This window comes from Pavona decussata, unplaced genomic scaffold (assembly GCF_977016875.1).
Source record: "Pavona decussata unplaced genomic scaffold, jaPavDecu1.1 SCAFFOLD_193, whole genome shotgun sequence".
Classification (NCBI taxonomy): Eukaryota; Metazoa; Cnidaria; class Anthozoa; order Scleractinia; family Agariciidae; genus Pavona; species Pavona decussata.
In genome coordinates this window covers 1,339,789-1,361,348 of record NW_028145602.1, presented here as the reverse complement: position 1 = coordinate 1,361,348, position 21,560 = coordinate 1,339,789, and the positions used below count along the sequence as shown (strand labels likewise).

Here is a 21,560-nt window from a genome sequence, read left to right as displayed (position 1 = left end):
TATTGACAACGGCGGACATTTATGGCTGCTGTTTCTTTGTCATTGCTACGCTCGGTCATTACAAATCCAAAAATATGTGTTGGGAAACGCCGTTTCCCAAAATGCAAATTTCACTAACATAATTAATACGCTTTTTGGGAAACGCCGTTTCCCAAAATGCAAATATCACTAACATAATTAATATGCTTGTTGGGAAACGCCGTTTCCCAAATTGCAAATATCACTAATCTTATTAATATTCTTGTTTGATGTCGGGAAACGCCGTTTCCCAAAAGGTTGCATCTTCTTCACATATTTCACGAATGATTTTCATGCTTGACATAAAAAGGATTGGAACTACACAACAAAGTCTTGAATATTCCTCAAAGAGTTCGTGCAGTCGCTTCGGGTAGTTTTATCAAAAGTTCTTCTACGTTGCTTGAGTTTTCATCAATGAAGCCTTCGAGACATCCCCAAATGTTTCATGTCCATGAACTTGGTAAAGCCTCCTTTTTCTTTCTTCTTTCTTTGGAATGGATTGCTTCATGACATTTTGCTTGATGTTGCATTTTTACAGATTCGATTTCTCGGATATTTCTCCCCAAGATTGAAAAAGCTTTGAAACGTCTTGAAGCATCTGCGCCAGCAGTTGTTGTCAGCCGCGCATACGTATTACGCGCGTCTCCTGGTGGGCTGGCTCAATTACTCCGCCATCTTGTAAAAGGCTTTGTTGTTCTTAGTAAAGTGTTTGTTGTTCGCTTACATCGTGTCGTCTCTCCTCATTACTGGCGTGGTGGCAGTCGTTGGAACTTACCCTCGTCTCGTACTTAGAGACAGCCAGCTCATAACGGATCTTCGACCGATTTCCAAGCGAGGAACTAGCGAAACAGCTTAGTCGATAGCTGTATCAACAATACACAAAGACTCTCAGCTTAGTACACATTCTGCCTTTTCTCCGTTCATTCAAGAGCACGAAATGAATCCAAGAGCACCAAAGCAGTGGTCCTTAACCAAACAGGAAACGATAACGTCGTTTGAAGCCTGGAGACAAAATCTTCAGTACATTCTTTCCCTCGAACGCAACTTCGCGGGTTTTCTCGCTGATGGCGTTACATGGTTGAAGAAATCCCCTGGCAGCCCTGGTCGCGGCCTCCAGGACGACCCGGAATCCGTACCTCAAGCTTCTCGTAGAACTGCACAACAAAAGTGTACCCATCTTGAATTAATGCTTGGACAAATTTCGAACTATTGTCCCGTAATTTCTCGTAACACCATTGTCAAGAACTCAACCTCCATGGACTCCATCTGGCAAGCGATTCGCCTTCACTTCGGTTTCCAGTCAACCGGCGCTCGCTTTCTCGACTTCAATAACATCACACTTGCCCCTGCTGAGCGCCCTGAGGATCTTTATCAACGTCTAATGTCCTGTATCGAAGACAATTTGTTATTGGCAAATGGAAGTATCTCACACCATGGCGAGGTTCCCGGCGCCGACGAGGAAATGTCTCCTACTCTCGAAAATCTTGTAGTCCTCACATGGTTGAGATTAGTCCACCCTGAGCTCCCCAATTTGGTCAAGCAACGCTACGGTACCGAGCTCCGGTCCAAGTCTCTTGCGACCCTCAAACCTGAAATTTCTCAAGCATTGGATTCCCTCTTGGAAGAGATCAACAGCAACGCCGATGCTAAATATTGCGTTCAACAGCATCGAAGTTCAGACAGCCGCCTCTGAGGGGTCCTTATAACCGCTTCCAAAAGGCATCTACTAAACCACAAGTCAAGTCTTGCCCCTTGTGTAAGCAGGCTGGACGTAATGACCGTCACTTCCTCAGTCAGTGCACTTACCTACCTGCTGAAGACCGCGCTTTCCTCGCCAAAGCACGCCTTGCAAGTTGCCTCGATGACGAAGATGACCCCACCGATTCTGATTTCTTCTGTTCACCTGATGTGGAGGACTTCGCTTCTTCTCCCCATTCCTCCGCCAGGGTTGTGTCTCGCCGCGTGAGCACCAAGCAGTCCCCCAATTTTAATGCCTTCTACCGTCACCACTCACTTAAACTCACCTTGGACACTGGCGCCGAAACCAGCATGATCAAGGCCTCCGTCGCTCGTAGCATCGACGCTCCCATCGTAAAATCTTCCCAGCAGGCCCTATAAGCAGATGGAGTTACGCCTCTCGTTGTTGTTGGCGAGACCCACCTCACTCTTTCTCGAGCTGGCACGTGCCTGACCCTAGATGCCCTTGTAGTGGAAGACTTAGATTTTGATGTTTTAGCTGGAGCCCCATTTATGATCACTAATGACATATCTGTTCGCCCAGCAAAGGGACAGGTTCTTATCCAAGGCTCCGAAATACTGGCCTACCATCCCGAGTCAAGTGCCAGTTCCCAGGCTCACGCCGTCCGCCGCACCCAGCCTTATCGTCCTCACCTACAACAGTGGTCCTCCCTGGGGAATATCCTGAGCTGAGCCTACCACCTACCATGGATCCTGATTGTACTTTAGCCATAGAATCCCGTACTGATGCACCATCCAACAAATACTCCAAAGGTTCACAACTTTGGCCTCAGCCCCAAATTGTGGACGCAGTCGCTAGTAGAGTTCGTTTAGTCAACGACACTGCTGAGCCAAGGACAGCCCGTCGCCACGAACATCTCTGCCAAGCTCGTCACACCACAGCCGCGGTTCCCACTTCACCTGTCGGACCACACCCACCACCTTCCCACCCTGGTGGAAGCTGCTCACCTCAGTCTGGGTTCTTCTCAGATGCTGTCGCCATTGACCCTGACAACATCTTACCCGACACCTTCCGCAACAAGTTCCGCGAAGTGCTCCAGACTCATGACGCAGTCTTTAATCCTGCAATTGTTGGTTACAACGGCATGGCCGGTCCTGTCCAAGCCTCTGTTAATATGGGACCAGTGCAGCCTCCGCAACGCAAAGGCCGTGTTCCCCAATATTCCCGTGACAAGCTGGTTGAACTGCAGCAGAAATTTGATGAGTTGGAACAATGCCAGGTCTTCCGTCGTCCGGAGGACATCGGAGTTACCGTTGAATACCTCAACCCTTCATTCCTCGTTAAAAAACCCTCCGGCGGTTTTCGTCTGGTTACAGCCTTCACAGACGTGGGGCGCTACAGCAAACCACAACCCTCCTTGATGCTCGACGTTGACTCCACTCTCCGCACCATTGCCCCATGGAAGTACATAATCAAGTCTGACCTCACCCGTGCCTTTTACCAGATACCTCTATCAAAGGCCTCCATGAAATACTGCGGCGTGGCCACTCCGTTTCGCGGCATCAGGGTATATACCAGGTCAGCCATGGGCATGCCCGGTTCAGAGACTGCATTAGAGGAATTAATGTGTCGTGTCCTTGGTGACTTCCTCCAAGAGGGATGTGCTACAAAACTCGCCGACGACCTTTATTGTGGTGGTGATACCCCGCAGGAGCTTATCGCTAACTGGTCTCGTATACTTGACGCCCTTGCCCGGTGTAACCTCCGCCTTTCTGCTACTAAGACTGTCATATGCCCCAAAACAACCACCATATTGGGTTGGATCTGGTCTCAAGGCTCCTTATCTGCAAGCCCCCACCGCATTGCTGCACTCGCAACCTGCCTCCCTCCTGAGTCCGTGAAAGGCATGCAATCCTTCATCGGTGCATACAAAGTCCTTAGCCGTGTCCTCCCTCACTGCGCACAACTTGTGGACCGACTTACCAATACTCATCCTTGGTCGATCTACAATCTCATGACCACATTCAGTGGGATGACAACCTTCGTCAGAAATTCTCCGCAGCACAGGATGCCCTTAACACACACAAGTCCATCGTCCTTCCTCGTCCCTCTGACCAGCTTTGGATTGTTACTGATGGCTCAGTCACCCGACGTGGTCTCGGAGCCACCTTGTACGTTACACGCCAGGACCGCCTTCTCCTTGCCGGCTTCTACAGCTCTAAACTACGCAAGCATCAGGTCACATGGCTACCATGCGAGGTCGAAGCGCTGTCTATAGCCGCTGCTGTTAAGCACTTTAGCCCCTTCATAATCCAATCCACGAACCGTGCCTGCGTTCTGACAGATAGCCAGCCCTGCGTTCAAGCCTTGCAGAAACTTTGCCGAGGTGAATTTTCTGCCAGTCCACGCGTTACCTCCTTCTTGACCACGGTCAGCCGATACCAAGTTAGCCTCCAGCACCTTGCTGGCGCCGCCAATTTACCCTCTGACTTTGCCAGTCCAATGCTCCTGACTGTACTGAACCGAACTGCCAAATTTGCTCTTTCGTGCACGAATCAGAGTCTTAGTTGTACGTGGCATCTCCGCTCAAGAAGTCCTTGGTAACACCAAGAGCCTACCCTTCACTAACAGACCTGCATGGTTCAGTGTTCAAAACGAGTGCCCCGATCTACGGCGTGTCTGCGCTCACTTGAAACAGGGCACCTGCCCTTCCAAGAAACTGACCAACATCCGAGACGTTAAGCGCTACCTTAATGTCAGTTCCATTTCCAAGGATGGCCGGCTCATTGTTCATCGTCAACAACCACTCTCCCGCCCTATTGAGTTGATCGTCGTACCTCGTTCCGCACTTGATGGCCTACTTACTGCTATTCACCTCAAGCTTGACCACCCCTCTAAGCACCAACTTCAAATGGTCATACAGCGTCACTTCTTTGCCCTGGATATGAGTGCTGCTATCACTCGAGTATCAGACTCCTGCCACACTTGTGCCTCACTCAAGAAGTTCCCTACCTCCCTTACCAGCCAGTCGTCAGAAGATCCTCCTGAAGTCGTAGGCATGTCATTTGCAGCTGATATCATTAGACGCTGTCGCCAATTCATCTTACTTTTGAGAGAATGTACCACCTCTTACACTGCATCGTGCCTCGTACCCGACGAGAAGAGTGATACTCTTCGTGATGCCCTTGCCCAGTTGGTAGTGGGTCTACACCCCGTCGATGGTCCCCCAGCTGTGATTCGTGTCGACCCTGCACCCGGATTTGTCTCACTGAAAAACTTCAACGCCTTACAACATCTTGGCATCTCCGTTGAAGTTGGTCGCATTAAAAACACCAACAAAAATCCCGTTGCCGAACGAGCCGTGCTGGAGCTTGAAGAAGAGCTTTTACGCCAGGAGCCCGGCGGAGGTCCAGTTACTGAACTCAGTCTTGCCATTGCCACTGCCCGACTCAACTGGCGACTTCGCAGCCAAGGCCTGTCCTCACGGGAGCTTTGGACGCAACGGAACCAGTTCTCCAATGAGCAGATCCCTATCAATGACTTACAACACATTTTAGCGAAACAGAAAGCCCGTCAAGCCAACCATCCTTTCAGCGAAGCAGCCAAAGGCGGTTACCGGCCACAAGCTCCTGTCCCACCCTTGCAAGTTGGAGACCTCGTTTACATAAAGTCTGACCGAGACAAGTCACGCGCCCGTGACCGCTATATCATTGTTAGCATCGATGGGGAATGGTGCTTCATTAAGAAGTTCTCTGGCTCGCAACTCAGGGCTACATCTTACAAGGTGAAACTAGTCGAGTGCTACGCTGTACCACACACCCTTCTAACTCCATCATACCAGTCTGTTGTCCCTCTTGACGACGACGAATGTGAGGAGATTGCTGAACAGCCCCAGCCGTGCCAGCAGCCCTCTGCACCACCGGACCTGTTACGCCCGCCTAGCCCAGACCCTTCAGCCTCCGCCCCGCACCACACCGAACGGCAAGATGACACCAGCTCCTCTGCTACTGATCCCATTCCTATCCCAGTTCCCTCCCAACCAAGACCCCAGCGGGCCCGTCGACCTCCAGCATACTTACAGGAGTACATTCTCGACTAGCGTTTTAGGCTACAGTTTCAAAAATAGTTCGTTTAACTATGTGCTGCAGTGAACAGTTACGATCCGTTACAACCCTTTTTGTTAAGTTTCTTTTATTGTGTTCACGTTAGTTTTCTATTTACACAGAAGAAGAAGAAGTTGCGCCAGCAGTTATTGTCAGCCGCGCATGCGTATTACGCGCGTCTCCTCGTGGGCTGGCTCAATTACTCCGCCATCTTGTAAAAGGCTTTGTTGTTCTTAGTAAAGTGTTTGTTGTTCGCTTACATCGTGTCGTCTCTCCTCATTACTGGCGCTGATTCTTGTCCGGTCTGACAAGAATCACTTGTGTGTATGATTCTTATTGGCTGAAAACGTTATGTGACAGTTAGGTCATTTTCGAAAATAGCCTGTTCCTCAACTTTGAAAACAGGAAGTTTTAACCTTTCAGCGGGAAAGCCCCTGTTGCATCATCATTTCCGAGAAAATGAAATCATTTACATAATTGTTTTATCTCTTGAAATAAACAACTCAAAACCACCCGCTCGCTTTTGAAATTCAACTCTTAACTCGTTACGTCGAGAAGCGATCCGGGGTTTTTTTTTTGATATTTTTTTTAATTTCCTCTTTCAAGGCATCAACATCAACTGGCTTCGCCGGTTCGCTTTTGACTGTCGAATCTTTTCTTTGTTTATTTCGAAGGCGCTCTTTCATCGAAAAATATTTTTCAATCTCTCGCAAAATCGAGTCAAACTCACCATCAGAAATAAATCCATCATTCAAAGCTTTTGAAATTAATCGACTCACTGACAAATGCGACGATTCAGCGAGAGAAATAGTCTTCTCATGTTTTCGCACTTTTCTCTCGCAATTTTGACTTCCGGCCATTGAAGCCGATGAGACGAGCGTCGTAATTAATGGAGTCAAACTCAAAGGAACACCGACAGCAATCCCGATTCCACTCAACGAAGTTGCGACACTGCTTGATGCCAGCAAGGTTGTCAAAAATACTGAAACAGATGATATTTTCGAAGCGACTGATTTTGCTCTCTTGTATTTTTTGCTGACTTGCTTGTAATGCGAAATTTCATCCTCAAGCTGTTTTTGACAATCACAAATCTTTTTCAATCTGAATTCCGCGCCAACTTCGTTCGCTTCGAGAGAAGGATAAAGTTGAGGCGCACTTGGAATAATATTTTGTTCACTCATGTTTTATTAAAAGATCTCAAATAATTTCAAATTCAAATCTCAACGGAAGTCCATCAAAATCGATGACCTCACCAGTTTCTTCCGTCACTTTGATTCGCAAAGAATCGATTATTTTTTTCCCACCTGCTATTTTTCGAAACGGGTTATGTTTTGATGAATATTCAACTCTTTCGAAAGGACTTCCTTTGATGTCAAAACATGCCAAAACAGTTGAAGATTTTTCATTGAAAAAATTTTCCATTTGATCCAAGATATCGCAGTTGATAAAGAGGGTGTTGAATGAAGCCAAACGATTGATGGCAGTATCTCCAGTTTTCAGTTTGTGCCATAGATAAGATTTCATAAATTTTTTTTTCTGACTTGCGTCAGTCAGGCCAAGAAGAAGAGACAGGTCAGCATCGAAATTAATTTTTTTCCCAAGAGGATTTTCGATCACAATTGGACCCTTCGCTTGATCAAGTTTTACTCTTATACCTTCTTTTTCAAGTATATTCTTTATTTCTTTTCCGAGTGTGTCAATAGAGTAATTTCCGGGATAAATCCTTTTAACAGAAGCCACATTTTTGTCATCATATATGGCGATTTCTCCTCTTTCTTTCAAATTGTACCAAGAATTATAAGAAGAGCAACTGGTCAACCTGATGAACTCAAATTTTTCGATTGGTTCATCAAAAAAAACCGTGTGATCATTTGAATTTGTCAAAACAGTCAAAACAACCATTTTCTTTTCAAAAGATAAAAAATGGAAAACTTGTTAAAATGGATAGATTCCCACCCAAAAGAAGCAAAAAGACTTTCCGAACAAGCAGAAGAAAAAGCATGGCGAAACTTCAAAGCCAAATTTCCCAACGCTGACCTCAGCAAATTCGTCGCACAAGTTGATATGACCGATAAAACACACGCAACAGCTCAAATAAATTTGGTTATTGTTCCCGGTCAACATTGGCAAATTGTTTCACCCAATCCCAGAGATTGGTCTGTTGAAATGAAGAAAGCTCTTGGATTTGGCGGCTTTCCTCTCGAACTTATTCTCAACTCTAATCCTTCAAATCCAGTTCCAGCTGTTCCATTTTCAGACAAAATCCCCGAATCTTTTGGGGAAATCCTCAACCAACCAATCAAAATTTTTGTGAAACAAAACGAAAGCTTCACAACAAAATTCCGAGAAATTTTTACAAAAACAAAGATCTCTCACAAAACAGGAAAAGAATCAAGAAAATGGCTGAATCAACCAAACATGGATCATTGGCCGCAACAACTCAACTTTGCCTTTTGGTGTGCAACAACAGCATCAGGCATTTCAAGAAATCTCGTCAATTCACTCCCACCTCAAATCAAATCCTTTCTTCTTTTCCACATTTATTTCACAACAAGAAGGATTCTCTTCGAAATGGGAGGAATTCAAAGCGAATCTGCCCTCCCAGGTGATCCCACATTCAGTCACATGATGAGCTTAGGTGAAGAAAAAAATGTATGCTAATGAGCTTACGGTGAGTTGAAATCACCAAAGGCTTATCATTAACTGCAACAAGAGAAACCGTTTCGCACCTTTGCGTGTTATAATTCATGGTCGGAATGGTTTTTTTTTCCCACGTGCGGAGTTCCAGCAGTCACGCAGAGAGAAACAAAATCCCAGACATCGTGGTTTGTGCAGATCGAACGCGCGAGGAATGCTTTCGTTTTATCCACGCGAACGGTAACCAGTAACGAAGGTTTTTGCGCTTTTTGTAAGACATGGTTCTTTTGCTTGAATAGTAACTCCAGGGCACAGATATAATATGAACCACTCAAAATAGGCAACTGGGCGATTTAGCATTTTAAAAAAACATCGAATCAAAGAACAAACGCAAGCAATTCCTGCCAAAAGCAGTAGAATCGCGGAACAGAGTTGGGACATTTATTTACTGCACAAAATGTAACAATATTTACTGTAGCACAAGCCGCGCTAGACACTGTTTTTGTGAACGTTTTAATCGCATTAAACAAAATTCGGAGTCTTTTTTCCACAAAAGAAAAAAGAAAGAAAAGTGATCCAATTGTACATTGATGATACAAAGCAAGTAATCGCCTCCGCGCGTTGCATTCGGACGTCCCTAAAATGGAAGAAAAAAGGAATACTTGATAAACTGGAGTGCGAGGTTGGTATTCCCCTCATAAAGAGTTATAAAGCATTGGGACTACAAAGCTGTGTTACTGTATACTACATTTGTACTCGACAGAGCAGCTATGCGCAACGTAGAAGCAAAATATTACAAAGCAGAATATTATAGTAAGCTAGATCAATATCCTGCCCGACAGATAACAACAGCTCACTGAAAAGAAAGCTGACTACCCAAGTAGAGCAGAATTTGGTTATTGCGATATTAATTAGTGGAAGCAGAGCATTCTGCTCGATAAGCGAAAGCAGAACCTAAGTTACTGTTCATAGCGTGAGGTTAGCCGGTTAATGTTCTGCTCGACAGATAACAACAGCTTAATAAAGAACTGACTACCCAAGTAAAGCAGTTTGCTCGACAGATAACAACAGTTCTGGGAAGAACTGACTACCCAAGTAAAGCAGTCTGCTCGACAGATAACAACAGTTCAATAAAAACTGACTACCCAAGTAAAGCAAAACAGGATTAATATCGCGCGGTGATGGTTGAATTAATGTGGCGCGCGGTAGATAAAAACACTGCAGTAAATAAATGACTAAGAGATGACTAAGAGCCAAGCTATGCAATACAATAAGTTCAAAAACCAGAATCTTAAAATTGATATAGGCTATTTACAAATTTCACTACTCACCAATGCCTTGCCTTGCTTTTATATGATCGTGAATCCATGACGAATACGCACGAGTTTCCCAACCTCGTTCAGTTTCCCGCCATAATAACAAAGTTTCAACAAGACTTCGACTCTCGGCAATGGTCTAAGGAGGTACATCCTTCCAAAATATCATTATAATTCCTAAACGTATACGTTGCTTTTCGAGATTTTAATCCGATGATACTTGCTTCAAATGTTGAGAGAGGAAATTTGTTAGCCAAATTCAAAGACAGAGAAAGCTGGGACAATTTACACTAATACAACTCAATTTCAGAAGTACATTGTTTTATCGAAGCTGGCGTCGATTTATCTGAGCATCGCATTCTCAGGTGAAGAAAATAAAAACGAATGACCCAATAACTATTTTCCTCGGCTTTATGGTAGATACAACTTACCAAGTCGAATATGCATGTGTAAAGGTCAATCCTCGAGCAGAGGAAGTGGTCTGCTGTTATTCAATAAATTAAATTGCTGCCCGCCCCAATTATCGATAAATACAAAAAATTCCATTCCTTTGTGACAGTCTGGGCTGGGAAATGTTATGAAAACGAAGGCAAACCAATGGCAAAATCGGCAGTTGACCATGGAAAATATATCATACAATACCACTCCGGAAAACACTGCGCGTCGCAAGCCAGGAGTTTGTCTCGCAAAAGCGCAAGATGAAACTGCGTGACTACAATACACTGTGGCTGTTTCATGTTACATTTCCAGGCTTTCGATGACACATCGCGTACAATATTAAGAGGACTCCTGGCTGGAATTTTTTTCCTGCTCAAAGCTGCTCATGAACTGAAAACAAATTCGACATTCCTTCATACAAGAGAATCTGTGCAGAATTTCAAATCTCGCCAAACGCAGATTTCAAATTCACCTTTGGTCAAAATTTTGGACTTGGATATGTTAACATATTTTATCCAGGAGAAGGAGACTTTGCACAAAAGCATTGGACTTATCCTCCACAACCCTTGAAAACCCATCAAGTCAAAGATTCTCCGATGAAGGTGGAACTGACGCAAAAGGAAACAGAATTGGTTTCATCAGAAACGATCAAGGAGCTGACAAACAATTCGAACTTTTCATGTCAAACGGACCTCTCAATGGACTTTCTCAAGCAGGAATGGCAAGACTCAATCAATCAATTGAAGCATTCGTTTATTGCATTCTTGGAGCACAAGTCAACGTCAGATCATCAATCCTGGGTGAATTTGGAGGTGCAAAGGAGGCTCAAGGAGAATTTCTCATCCTCATGGAAGATGCAATCAGACAGCCTGACTTGTCAAAAAGCATCCAAAGATTTCAGCTTCCGATTGATGAGACAAAAGTCAGGCTTGATCTTGCCATCTCGCCAGGAACATGGTTGATGCCTTCAAATCTTGTTCTTAACACTCAAAGCACAGTTGGATACAACAACAATCTTAAAAAAGCAACTGGAAACATGAAACTCGGAGTCAACTCTGATGTCAATGTTGACTTGAAAAAAGTTGGAGTCACGATGATGGATGGACGGTCTTCAAAAACCAACAGACCAACTTCGCATCCTTCAAATCCAGTAGAGAAACAAAATGAAAACAAAAAAACAAAACCACCGTCTTTGGATTCACAACCAGTCACAAAAAAACTTCAGGAAGCGAGTGAAAACCAAGAAAAAGAGGAATCAAACCACGAAACTTTTAAATCTGGAGTCATCATTGCAGCATCACTCGGAGCATTTGCCATTTATCGTATTTTTCGCTGAGTTAAATCCAATGGATTTAACTCAATTTTTAACTTTTTTTTAAATCTTTTCAACCATGAAAACTGCAACAGCAAGAATCAACAGCCAAGCGTTTTTTCCAAGGAATCCAACAACTTGTCCTGCAGTTTTGAAGATGAAACTGACGATTGAACCAATCAATCCAGGAAGAAGTTGACCAAGCTTTTTTCCAAGATCTTTCAAAGCATTTCCAACTCCTTTGGCAACAGATTTGAGTCCTTTTGAGAGCGCATTCACAATCACACCGATTGTTGAGCCAACTGCAAGAAAAACAGCAGCAACTGTGAATCCATATTTCTTGAAAATGTTTTTGATTTTCTCTCGAAGAGGCCTTTCTCTTTCTATTTCTTCAATTTGTGTTCCCAGCCTGGCAAGCTCCTCTTCATTTTCTGCAACTCTTGCCTCAACTTCTGCTCTCAGTTGGGAAGAAGTGTTTTCATCTTCTAGGATTACTTTGTCAGTTTCAATTTGTTTCTTTAGCTCAGCCTGTTCATCGATGGTTTTTGTCGTGTTGAGTCTTTCTTCAAGAGTGTTTCTTTCTTTTTGTTTTTTTGCAAGATCAGATTTGAGTTTGTCAACCTTTGCTTGTTCTTTTTCTTTCGATTTCACTTGTTTCTCCAAATCTACATTTTCTTTTTTTGCATTTTCAAAATCTTTTTGCAAATTCTTTTTCATTTGCTTCAGTCTTTGCAATTCTGTTTGATTTTCAAGACTCGAACCATGTTCTTCTTCCAATGCATCAATTTTTGCTTGCGTTTTTTCGAGTTTGTTTCTATAATCTCTGATTTCTTGGGCATTTTTTTGGAGTTCTTTAGCATTCTTTTCTGCTTGTTTCAATTGTTTTTCTGCTTCTCTCAGTCTCTGCCGGTTTTCTCTTATTTCAGAATTATCTTTAGCGATCAGAGATTCAGCATCAGTTCCCAAAGCAGATAATATTTCTTTTGGCAATTGTGGGTTTAATCTTTCTTTTCCTGTTGTTTGCTCTTTGGTCATTAATGGGTAGAATTTTTTCCCACTTTTTTTCATCCTGACTTCTATCTTATCTTTGAAAAACGAAGCTTCAAGTTTATCATCTTCTGCATTTGGGTATAATATACTGAGATCATCCCATGCATCTTTTGTGAGGGATTGCGAGTTTCCCCAAGTTTTTCGACCTTGAGTTTCACCTTCAATGAAAGATGTTTCTGCAGTTTTTGGTCTTGCTCCTTCTTTTCCATAATCTCTGTTCATTGTTGTCTTTGGAGTACTTTCACTGGGATTGTTTATTTCTTGATCAGAATCTTCATCATCATCATCATCTTTATCTTCATTTTTATCTTCTTCATCAGGATCAAGATCTTCTAAAGGAATGTATTCTGCCATTTTAAAAATATTATATTAACCCTTTCACTCCCATGGGAAATGTTGTATTTTTGTAAAACGGCAACTGTGAACCCCTACACCAACAATAATACACCAATTAAAAGGTTTTATCTGGGGCATTGTATAAATCATTCCAGCTAAGACAAAGGAAGTAACATAAAAGAATGAAAAGTGTTTAAAACGAGAAAATATAAACCTTAAAATACATCTCACTTCTCGTATACACTGGGTATACCCCTAAACTATAGCTTAATTTGCAGATCTCAGCACATAGTTTCTTGTGAAATGGTGACTTGGTCTTTAAAAGTGTAAGAGGAAAAAGTTGCAAAAAATGGAGGGGTGGTTAATCATGTCTTATGTAGGAGTGGGGTAAGATTTTATGCTTTCATTGCGCAGATCTCTCCAAGATCTGTTTGGTGTCCAAATTTGATGCAAATTGACCCAATATTGAGAACGTAATGACTTCTTGTGCCATATGGCACTCTTGGGAGTGAGAGGGTTAAAATGGAAGTCAGTGAAAAAATCAATCCGAATTTTGAGAAAAAAACATCAAACGCCCACAAGGCAGACAGAACTGTTCACAGAGTCACATTCAACCCAAAAAAAGCTTCTCCAGGTGAAACACTCAGGATTCCAGTCCCAAAGCTTCACGAGGGAACAGTCTTGGTTCCAGATTCAGTCGCGTTGATTTTTGATTTGCTTGTGAGTGGCCATGCAAACAATTTTCTGGTGAACAATGTTTCAAGAGCGTTGGTTTCCAGATTGAAAATCAAGTTTGCTGGAGAAATTCTTGTTGACACAGACGGCTAGGATCTTTTCAAGCTCTGAGAAGATCTCTTTTTGACAAAACATGAGAGAGAAAACATGTTGAGTGAGGGAATTCAATCTGAGGCTCTCTCAAAAATCAGATCCAATGCTGGAGACAAACCAACTTCTTCAGTCGTGAAGGAAAACAACCTTAATGAAATCTTCAAAAGGAAATACAGAATCAGACTTGATCATGAAATTTTGAAAGATCATAGAGTTTTTTATCCAAGAGCCTTGTCTGATGAACTGGTTTTTGAATTGACCCTTGCTCCTGCAAGCGGTGTTGTGAAGGGATCTGACACAACAAAACTTGCATATGAATTGACAAACATTCAGCTTGAATATGAGGTTATTCAAAGCAAAAAGCTTTCAGATGAAGTCAATTCAAATCTTCTCAACGGAGATCGTTTCATGTTTGAGCATGTCACTCATCACAAAACAATCACATTTGCAAAGGGAACAAACTCAATTATCAAGTCGAATTAAGGAAAACCCCGACACGTTTTTTAAGCTTTTGGTACTCTGACATGGAGAAAAAAAAAACAAAGTTCCAAAATATAAAAATCGCATTGAGTTGGAACTCTTGAACGATGACCTGGACCTTCAAGTTCCGACTTTACGGAAAACCTGGGAATTTATTTTCTTGAAAAGGCAATGAAATATTTGAATACCCAGTTCTATAAGCTTTAATTTGATATAGGGTTTTGGATATCTGTGATGTAACTGAGAGGCGGTACAGGTAAATTAAGGCATGGGCCCCCAATAAATCGCTCAAAAAGTGAAGGGGGGTGGTCTATCTCAGAACACTTTGGCAGTAGAAGGTTAAAACTTTGCCAGATACATATATTGACAAGTTGTGTCAATTTGTTGTTTTTTAATTATGTAAATGTTGTCACGTGACTTTGCACGGCCACAATTTACTTCAAATGATGAAAGCAAAAATGGCAACACTTTTCGTTGTGAGACATTTAACCTGATTGGTACTAGACAACTTGCAATAAATGCATCTACAAAACTGTGCTTGGCCCCTTTTGAATTTTTAAATAATTTTTAAAATACACGGATTTTTCGATTAGTACCCAATCCCCCAAGACAATTATTCCCCTCCGTTGGGCCTTTGCTTAGAAAAATCTTAAGAAGGCCAAGCACAGAATTGATATAATAAACGCCTTTAACATTAAAATGATAAATAAATTAGGGACGCAAGAAAAAGTGTTGCCATTTTAAGATAAAGCTTTTTCAGCCGATGGAAATCACGTGACCTAATTTGCATAATTAAAAAAAAAACAAATTACCGCAAATCAATAATGTATGTACCTGTCAAAGTTCCATCTGCCTACATTAAAAGTGTTTAGAGATAGACAACCCCAACACTTTTTGAGAGAACAATTTTGGGCCCATGCCTTAATTCACGCGAGCATCCGTTTAACTGAAGCCACCCCTGAAGGTACACGGTCACCTTAATTTAAAAGTAAGTGCTGGCATTAGAGCTCGAAGAAAATACTGACAGTACAATATGAAATGCGGGGTGTCAACCGTATTCATGAAATGCTTAACAGTGAAGAAACGCACGAAAGGAAGAAATGTAAACGTAATGGCGAGGGAACATGACATTTTTGTTCGTTAACTCGGTCATTCGGCTATCTGGCTATTCGTTCGTTTTCGCCGGTGAGCGCTCAAAGGACCGTTCCATCGTTTACTCGGTCATTTGGCTATCCGTTTGCTCATCTGGTCGCTCGTTCGCTCCATCTTCTGCTTGCGCATTCGTTTGCGTTTCTGATTTGTTCAGTTGCTCCCTCCGTCACTTTTCCCGGTTCTCCTTGCTATTCATGAGCATAAACGTTTTATAAGCAATACTTATGGCTGCATTGCTCAGTTCTCTTTCTCCTCTAACCTTATTCCCAATCAAAGGCTCCTGTGAGCCAAATCGTGAATGCAGAAATGAATAGTAGTAACCCTAAAGTAGTGCTCGCATCAAACTACGCTACACTAAAGGATTCGTGGACGCCATGACGCATTGTGGCAATGAATTATGTATAAAGTTATTTTCTTATCTTGCAAAACAATCAAATTACACACGCAACTCTCATACCTTTCGATTCGCGAAGCAATGCAAAGGTGGAAGTGTCTTTAGATGATGCGTTCGATTTACTGTATCCCGGAATCAAAGGCTCCCGTGAGCCAACTCGTGAATGCAAAAGTGAATACGGTGGTAACCGTAAAGAAGTACTGGCATCAAACTAAGCTACAAGGATTTGTGGGACCCAAGCCGCATTGCGGGGATGCATTATGTATAAAGTGTAACGCGCAAAACAATTAAATTACACACGCACTCTGATTCCTTTCGATACGCGAAGCAACGCAAGGGTGGAAGTGTACGTTCTTTTAGTGGTTTTACGTGGTTGCCAATCGACAAAAAAGCGTCCTGTTTTTCTTCCAAGAACCTCAGTAGTTTATTTTCCTCGCGTCGTGTTATTGTTGAATGAAACTTGACACATGTGAACGATTTTGGTAGCCTATCACGTGACCTAAATCTTGCCGGTGTTTTCAACATGGTGATATTCCTTTCTACGTTCAAACGACGGCTTTTGTCAGCGTTTTGTAACATCATAAGAATTAAGCTTTCAATCTTGCTAAAGTTGCTATTTTGGCTTTATCCAAGTAAACGTAAATAGAGACATGCACCTAGCGGTGTGGTACTCAGTAGACTATCAGTGATTGTCCCTATGCATTAGCAAATTTGCTCTGTTTATGTTTGTTATGGTAAATTAATCTTATCACTGACACTGGACCCCGAATGAAATTTGTTGCGAAGTTTTAGTTTCCTATTTTGCCCTTAGCCTTCCACACACGAAAATGCCTTGGATCTTTAAAGTTAATTGAACGTTTACATTTTGCGGCCGGAGATAGAAATGCGTGAAGTATTGTGTTTGGGTGTAATGTAAATTCAGTGTTTACGTCCTGATCTTATCGATTACGTTTGACACTGAAGGGAGATTTATCGCACCAGCAGAATTTCCTATTCTTTCGTTCACGTCGTTTCCTCGGATTTTTAGGGTAAGCCGGCTCCTATAAAGGTTTTCATGTTTGCGTTTGATGTTTGTTGAAACAAACAATTTCGCCTATCGAGGTCTAACCTCCCTCGCTCTTTTGGCTCGTTTCTTCCCCAACGAGACGAGCCAAAAGAGGGTCTTCGAGGGAGGCTAATCGAAGTCTAACTTTTGGAAAATATCCGTCCTGACAGGAAAGTTGCCCCTTAGTTTCGGTAAAAGGAAGGATTTAGCAGACAACACACATACTAGCTGTTTTCTTTTAAGAATAAGTTATTCGTTGGGTTGATTTTACGTCCTTGGTTTTTGTCCCGTAACGGCGGATGATGGTGAAAACATGCCACGTAGACTAATGAATTATTTATGATTTTGATTAAATTCCGATTAAATTAATTTAAAGTTTACGACACATCGAGCGACCAATCGAGCGAGTGACATTTCCCCACATTACGATAACTTTTTCATTGCGTATGCGCGTATTTACGAGTTAATAAGACTAAGCGGAATAGCTGTTCGATTTCTCTTTTCAAGTAAATTTGGGAAGACATTTCTGTAAAATTTCGCTAACACGATAGAGCGATTTTGTACTTCAGTAACTTCAAAAACCTCTCATATGGGTTTTCTTGTGATCATTCTATGTATTTCTATTCCGGAATAGGGTCAATAGAACGCACCCTAATACAAAGTTTACGACACATCAAGCGACCGAGCGAGTCACATTTCCCCACATTACGATAACTCGTTCATTGCGCATGCGCGCATTCACGAGTCAAAAAATGCATTAGCAGACGAGTCTGGGAAGGCCCCTCCTGGCCTGTTAACCTTCCAGTAGCATTGTTAGCTTCTAGGTGCTAATTTTTTAATTGCTGTACAAAAAGCTAAATTTTTAATGAACATTTCTTGACACTATTTACCGGTTAGTCATGCAATCGTTGTTTCTCGCACTTGAGTCCTAGAAACTTTCTGAAAATGAAAGTTGATATTATATTGTAAATCGAGCTATCCTCTTAGCTTCTTCATCGGGTTAATTTCTTCAGTTTCTTGGCACGACTTTCGGACTAAATTATAAACCTAAGACACCTTGGATTTCCGCTCCTAGTTCAGAATCCTAATAATCGCACACTTTAAAATAGTTCTTCATAAGTTAAACTAACCCAAGAAAGAAATAAGTTGCGAGCTTCCTTGTGAATATCATCTCCTAAAGAGCGAGAAGATCTGTGCACTAGATTTATGACGATGCCGTTTCAGTAAACTGGTTTCGACTTTACCAGATGTTTTCTCCGCAGACAAACACTTGGGTACGAGAGTAGCGTGAGCCTGATCATTAACGAAAAAACTGTTAATGCCGCCGAGCTTTTCGAAACTTTGCTCAATTCTTCACAGGTTTCAACCGTTTCTTCCCAACGTTTTAGTTTCTTGTTACAAAAGCCAGCTTTTATTTTCGAGTCAACTAAGTTATGATTACGACATAAAGTCTCACTCAATCACTCAAGCTGATCTGATGGCGAATTGATGCGCTCCGTTGGATTATACCAGTTAATGGAAGTAACAGTCTGAATCAGCGTGAACCGGACTTTTTCAGGTACAAACAATCATTAGTTTTATCAAGGTACTGAAACTTGAAACTGCATGGAAAGATAGCTGTCAGCTCAGGCTCTTAAGGCCAGCTGTGATGCACATTTTGAAACGTGCGGTGGAAGCGATTCACCCTAGAATTAATTAAAAATTTTCACTCACCTTTACGTTTACATTTATTCCCTCGTCTGTTTGATTTTTCACTGTTTAGCGTTTTCTTGAAATCCCAACCGGGTCGGTTCATTGCGCTCCTTACGAAAATGACAGACCTTCTGAGCAGAAGTATCCTTTTTTACTTTTGACAATCTATGCTGTTTCTTCTTTTTCTTTTTGGTGAGTTCATTATTACTAGCTCAAGATTATCATTATTTACATAACAGCAAAAAGAAGTACAGCCACTTCGTTTCTCACTCATTCCGAAAGAATAATTATGTGACCTAAGTTTAATTTGCATTAAAACATCAAGAAAACATATCCTTTCAAACACTTATGGCTACAAAGGAAACGGCTGTCCACTCTGTCGTTCAACTGTTCATCCGGTTTCGCGCCATCGTTCACTCGGTTTTTCGTTCGCTTGTTTTCGCTCAGTGGACTGTTTGATCGTTAACTCAGTCATTTTGGCTATCCGTTTGTTCATCCGGTTCAGTATTCGTTTGCTTTAATTTCTTCTTGTGCTTGAGTGTTCGTTTGCGTTTGTGGTATTATTCGGTGTCATAAAACATTAAATTGAATTAAATAATCAAAAGCTGTATTAAACTATTACGAAGAAGCTTCTCATGGGTTTATATACTTATGCTGTTATGCTATATAAAGCAAGAACTTTATCCATTGATCTGGTCAACAATACGACCACACGCCGGACCGTGTTGTGCCATGGTTTCAGTTCCCGTCGGCACTCAGATTTCGTCCAAATTGCACCAAGCTTGTGACTTCATGAATGTTTCACCTTTCTCGATTTCATGACCGAGCTTATTGAAAATTTACCATCTTTTTATCTTGTCTTAACAGTCACACGTAAGAAATCTCCAATCCTTTACGACTATCGTCTAACAACAACAACAACAACAACTTTTATTTAAAACACTGTGGGTTTTAAGTAATTGAAAAATTATAATCATATATTAAATTGTCTAGTTTACAACGCGTGGAGATAGAGAAAGATCCAGCATCATAATCTTTAATAAGTTGCCCTGGGAACCTCACGTCTTGTCTATCGTCTCCAAAACCAACAGGATGCCGGGTCTCCTTATAAAACATGTCCTCTTATCACGGACATTAAAGTTAGGCGGACGTTATACTTGTCGCCAGTCAAGTCACAGCTGTGCTATGCGACGGAGGTGTGGTCTTAAGCTAAAGTTAACCTGAAAACCGTCCGGCTAGAGAGAGTCCAATGAGGACCTACTCGCTGGATTCTAAGATCCAAAATCGGAGAGGTGTCTTCTAAGGATAGGCTCCAGGCTTAAGGACTTTTATATTTAACATACGGAGAGAGATAAGGGATTTTGTAGTTTTTTTTATAAATGTTTTCACAATGATACTTACTTAAACGTCAATCAATTTGTCACTTTCGTTTATCATGGACGATCTCGCTCCCTGAGTCCGTCTTTGATTCTGAAACCAGCTCGCTTCGGAACCTCCTCTTTTTAGGCTTTGTGCTTTCATAGAATTGTAAAACCCTGGAATACTGCGTGCAACGTAGCCTCACATGAACAATTTGCCAGCCTAGAAATTTTTAAACGTTTTCTGCGTGCCACTTATGCCACTTCTCTGGACTCCACGTATGACACTGACGTGTCTTGCACATGGTCTCTTGTAAGAGACTCCCCTTGCCATCGTGCTTAACTAAAGATTTCTTAATGTATATTATACGTTTTAATGATGTTTAAGGGGTTGGGCCTCGCATGGGTCTCGTTTGCGCAATACCCTTTGGACCAGCCATTTTGTTCCTTGTATTTCTGTTTTGTTCTTAATAGTTGTACCTATTTTGATGTGTCCAATAAAGCTGATAAATAAATAAATAAATAAATAAATCAGGCATCAAGGTCTTTTTCCTCATACTCTCTTTAAGGCCGGAAAAGAAGGTCAGATCCGAATTGGCCGGCTACGCCAGTTTGGAATTGATTGGTGTCTTCAGTAAATCCTAAGCCAGATATTTCAGGCTTTGCAAACGAAGTAATCCAGTTATTGTAATAAAATTATTTATCATGTTATTAATCTGCAGATGTCTACAGGAATTGAAACGACGCCAGAATCAATGGAAGCGTCAGACATTTTCCTGCAAGAACTAACAGTAGATGGAGATTGTTCACCAAAAACTAATTTACAGCGAAAGCTTTTCGAAGCCGTGAGGAAAGGAGATTTGGAGAAAGTAAGGAGTCTTTTCCAGTTAAAATGCGACTTGAACTGTGTGAACAGTTCTGGCAAAACACTTTTACAAGTCACGGTAGACTTGAAGGATGTATCCGTTCGAGACGAAATGATTAGAGCTTTACTGAGCGATGGGGCTGGCTTGGAGTTCGCGTTGCTGCATGCGGTACGAGACAATAACGCGAAAACCGTGGAAATACTGCTGTTATTTCACAACCCAGCATCCCAAGCATCACCGCGACCTCTATCTGCATTAAAAAGTCAAGGATATATCACACCATTGATTCTAGCGGCATGGTTGCAGAATTTCCAAATTGTCAAGCTCTTGTTGAGCCACGGATTCACCGTAAGCGATCCAAAGAAAGCCCACGGGTCATTCGATTCAGACGCGATGGCCAGCGAAAAACTGGGACCCGCCATGTACCGTTTAAACGGATATCGAGCACTCGCCAGTCCCATTTACATTGCAGCGTGCTTTCTCCAAAACATGCAGGGTCCCGCTCTGCACCCCGTCCATCGCGCATGCGTCCTGAACAAGGAACTCGGCGACATGGCTGAGCAAGAATACGAATTCAGGGAAGAGTATTTACAGCTCAGTGACGGATGTAAAGAGTTTGCTGTGGCACTGCTGAATGAATGCCGCTCGATGGAAGAGATAAGATGCGTTATGGAGGTGGAAGGTGGAGGTAAAATAATGCTCCCTGGCAGGCAGGGAAAATGCTTGAAGCTCCTGGAGTTTGCTATTGCTACAAGAAACGAAAAGGTATCCTTTTCTATTTTATTTTCTTATGTTCTTTTGTACAGTAGTAAAGTCAAATTCCAGCAGACATAACC

At 42.2% G+C, this 21,560-nt stretch overlaps 2 protein-coding genes and 1 pseudogene across 9 annotated transcripts in view; all 3 read left to right on the top strand.

Moving 5' to 3' along the window:
• Positions 1-21,560, top strand: part of LOC146461943 (short transient receptor potential channel 4-like) — a 99,743-nt gene that overhangs the window by 60,207 nt on the left and 17,976 nt on the right. The window lies entirely within an intron of this gene.
• Positions 1-21,560, top strand: part of LOC146461945 (short transient receptor potential channel 4-like) — a 43,430-nt gene that overhangs the window by 18,146 nt on the left and 3,724 nt on the right. Inside the window, exon 2 of the mRNA XM_085086346.1 lies at positions 20,581-21,489. Coding sequence (XP_084942472.1) covers positions 20,581-21,489 — 909 coding nt within the window. The remainder of the gene's footprint in view (positions 1-20,580; positions 21,490-21,560) is intronic.
• On the top strand, positions 687-6,100 carry LOC146461946 (uncharacterized; annotated as a pseudogene).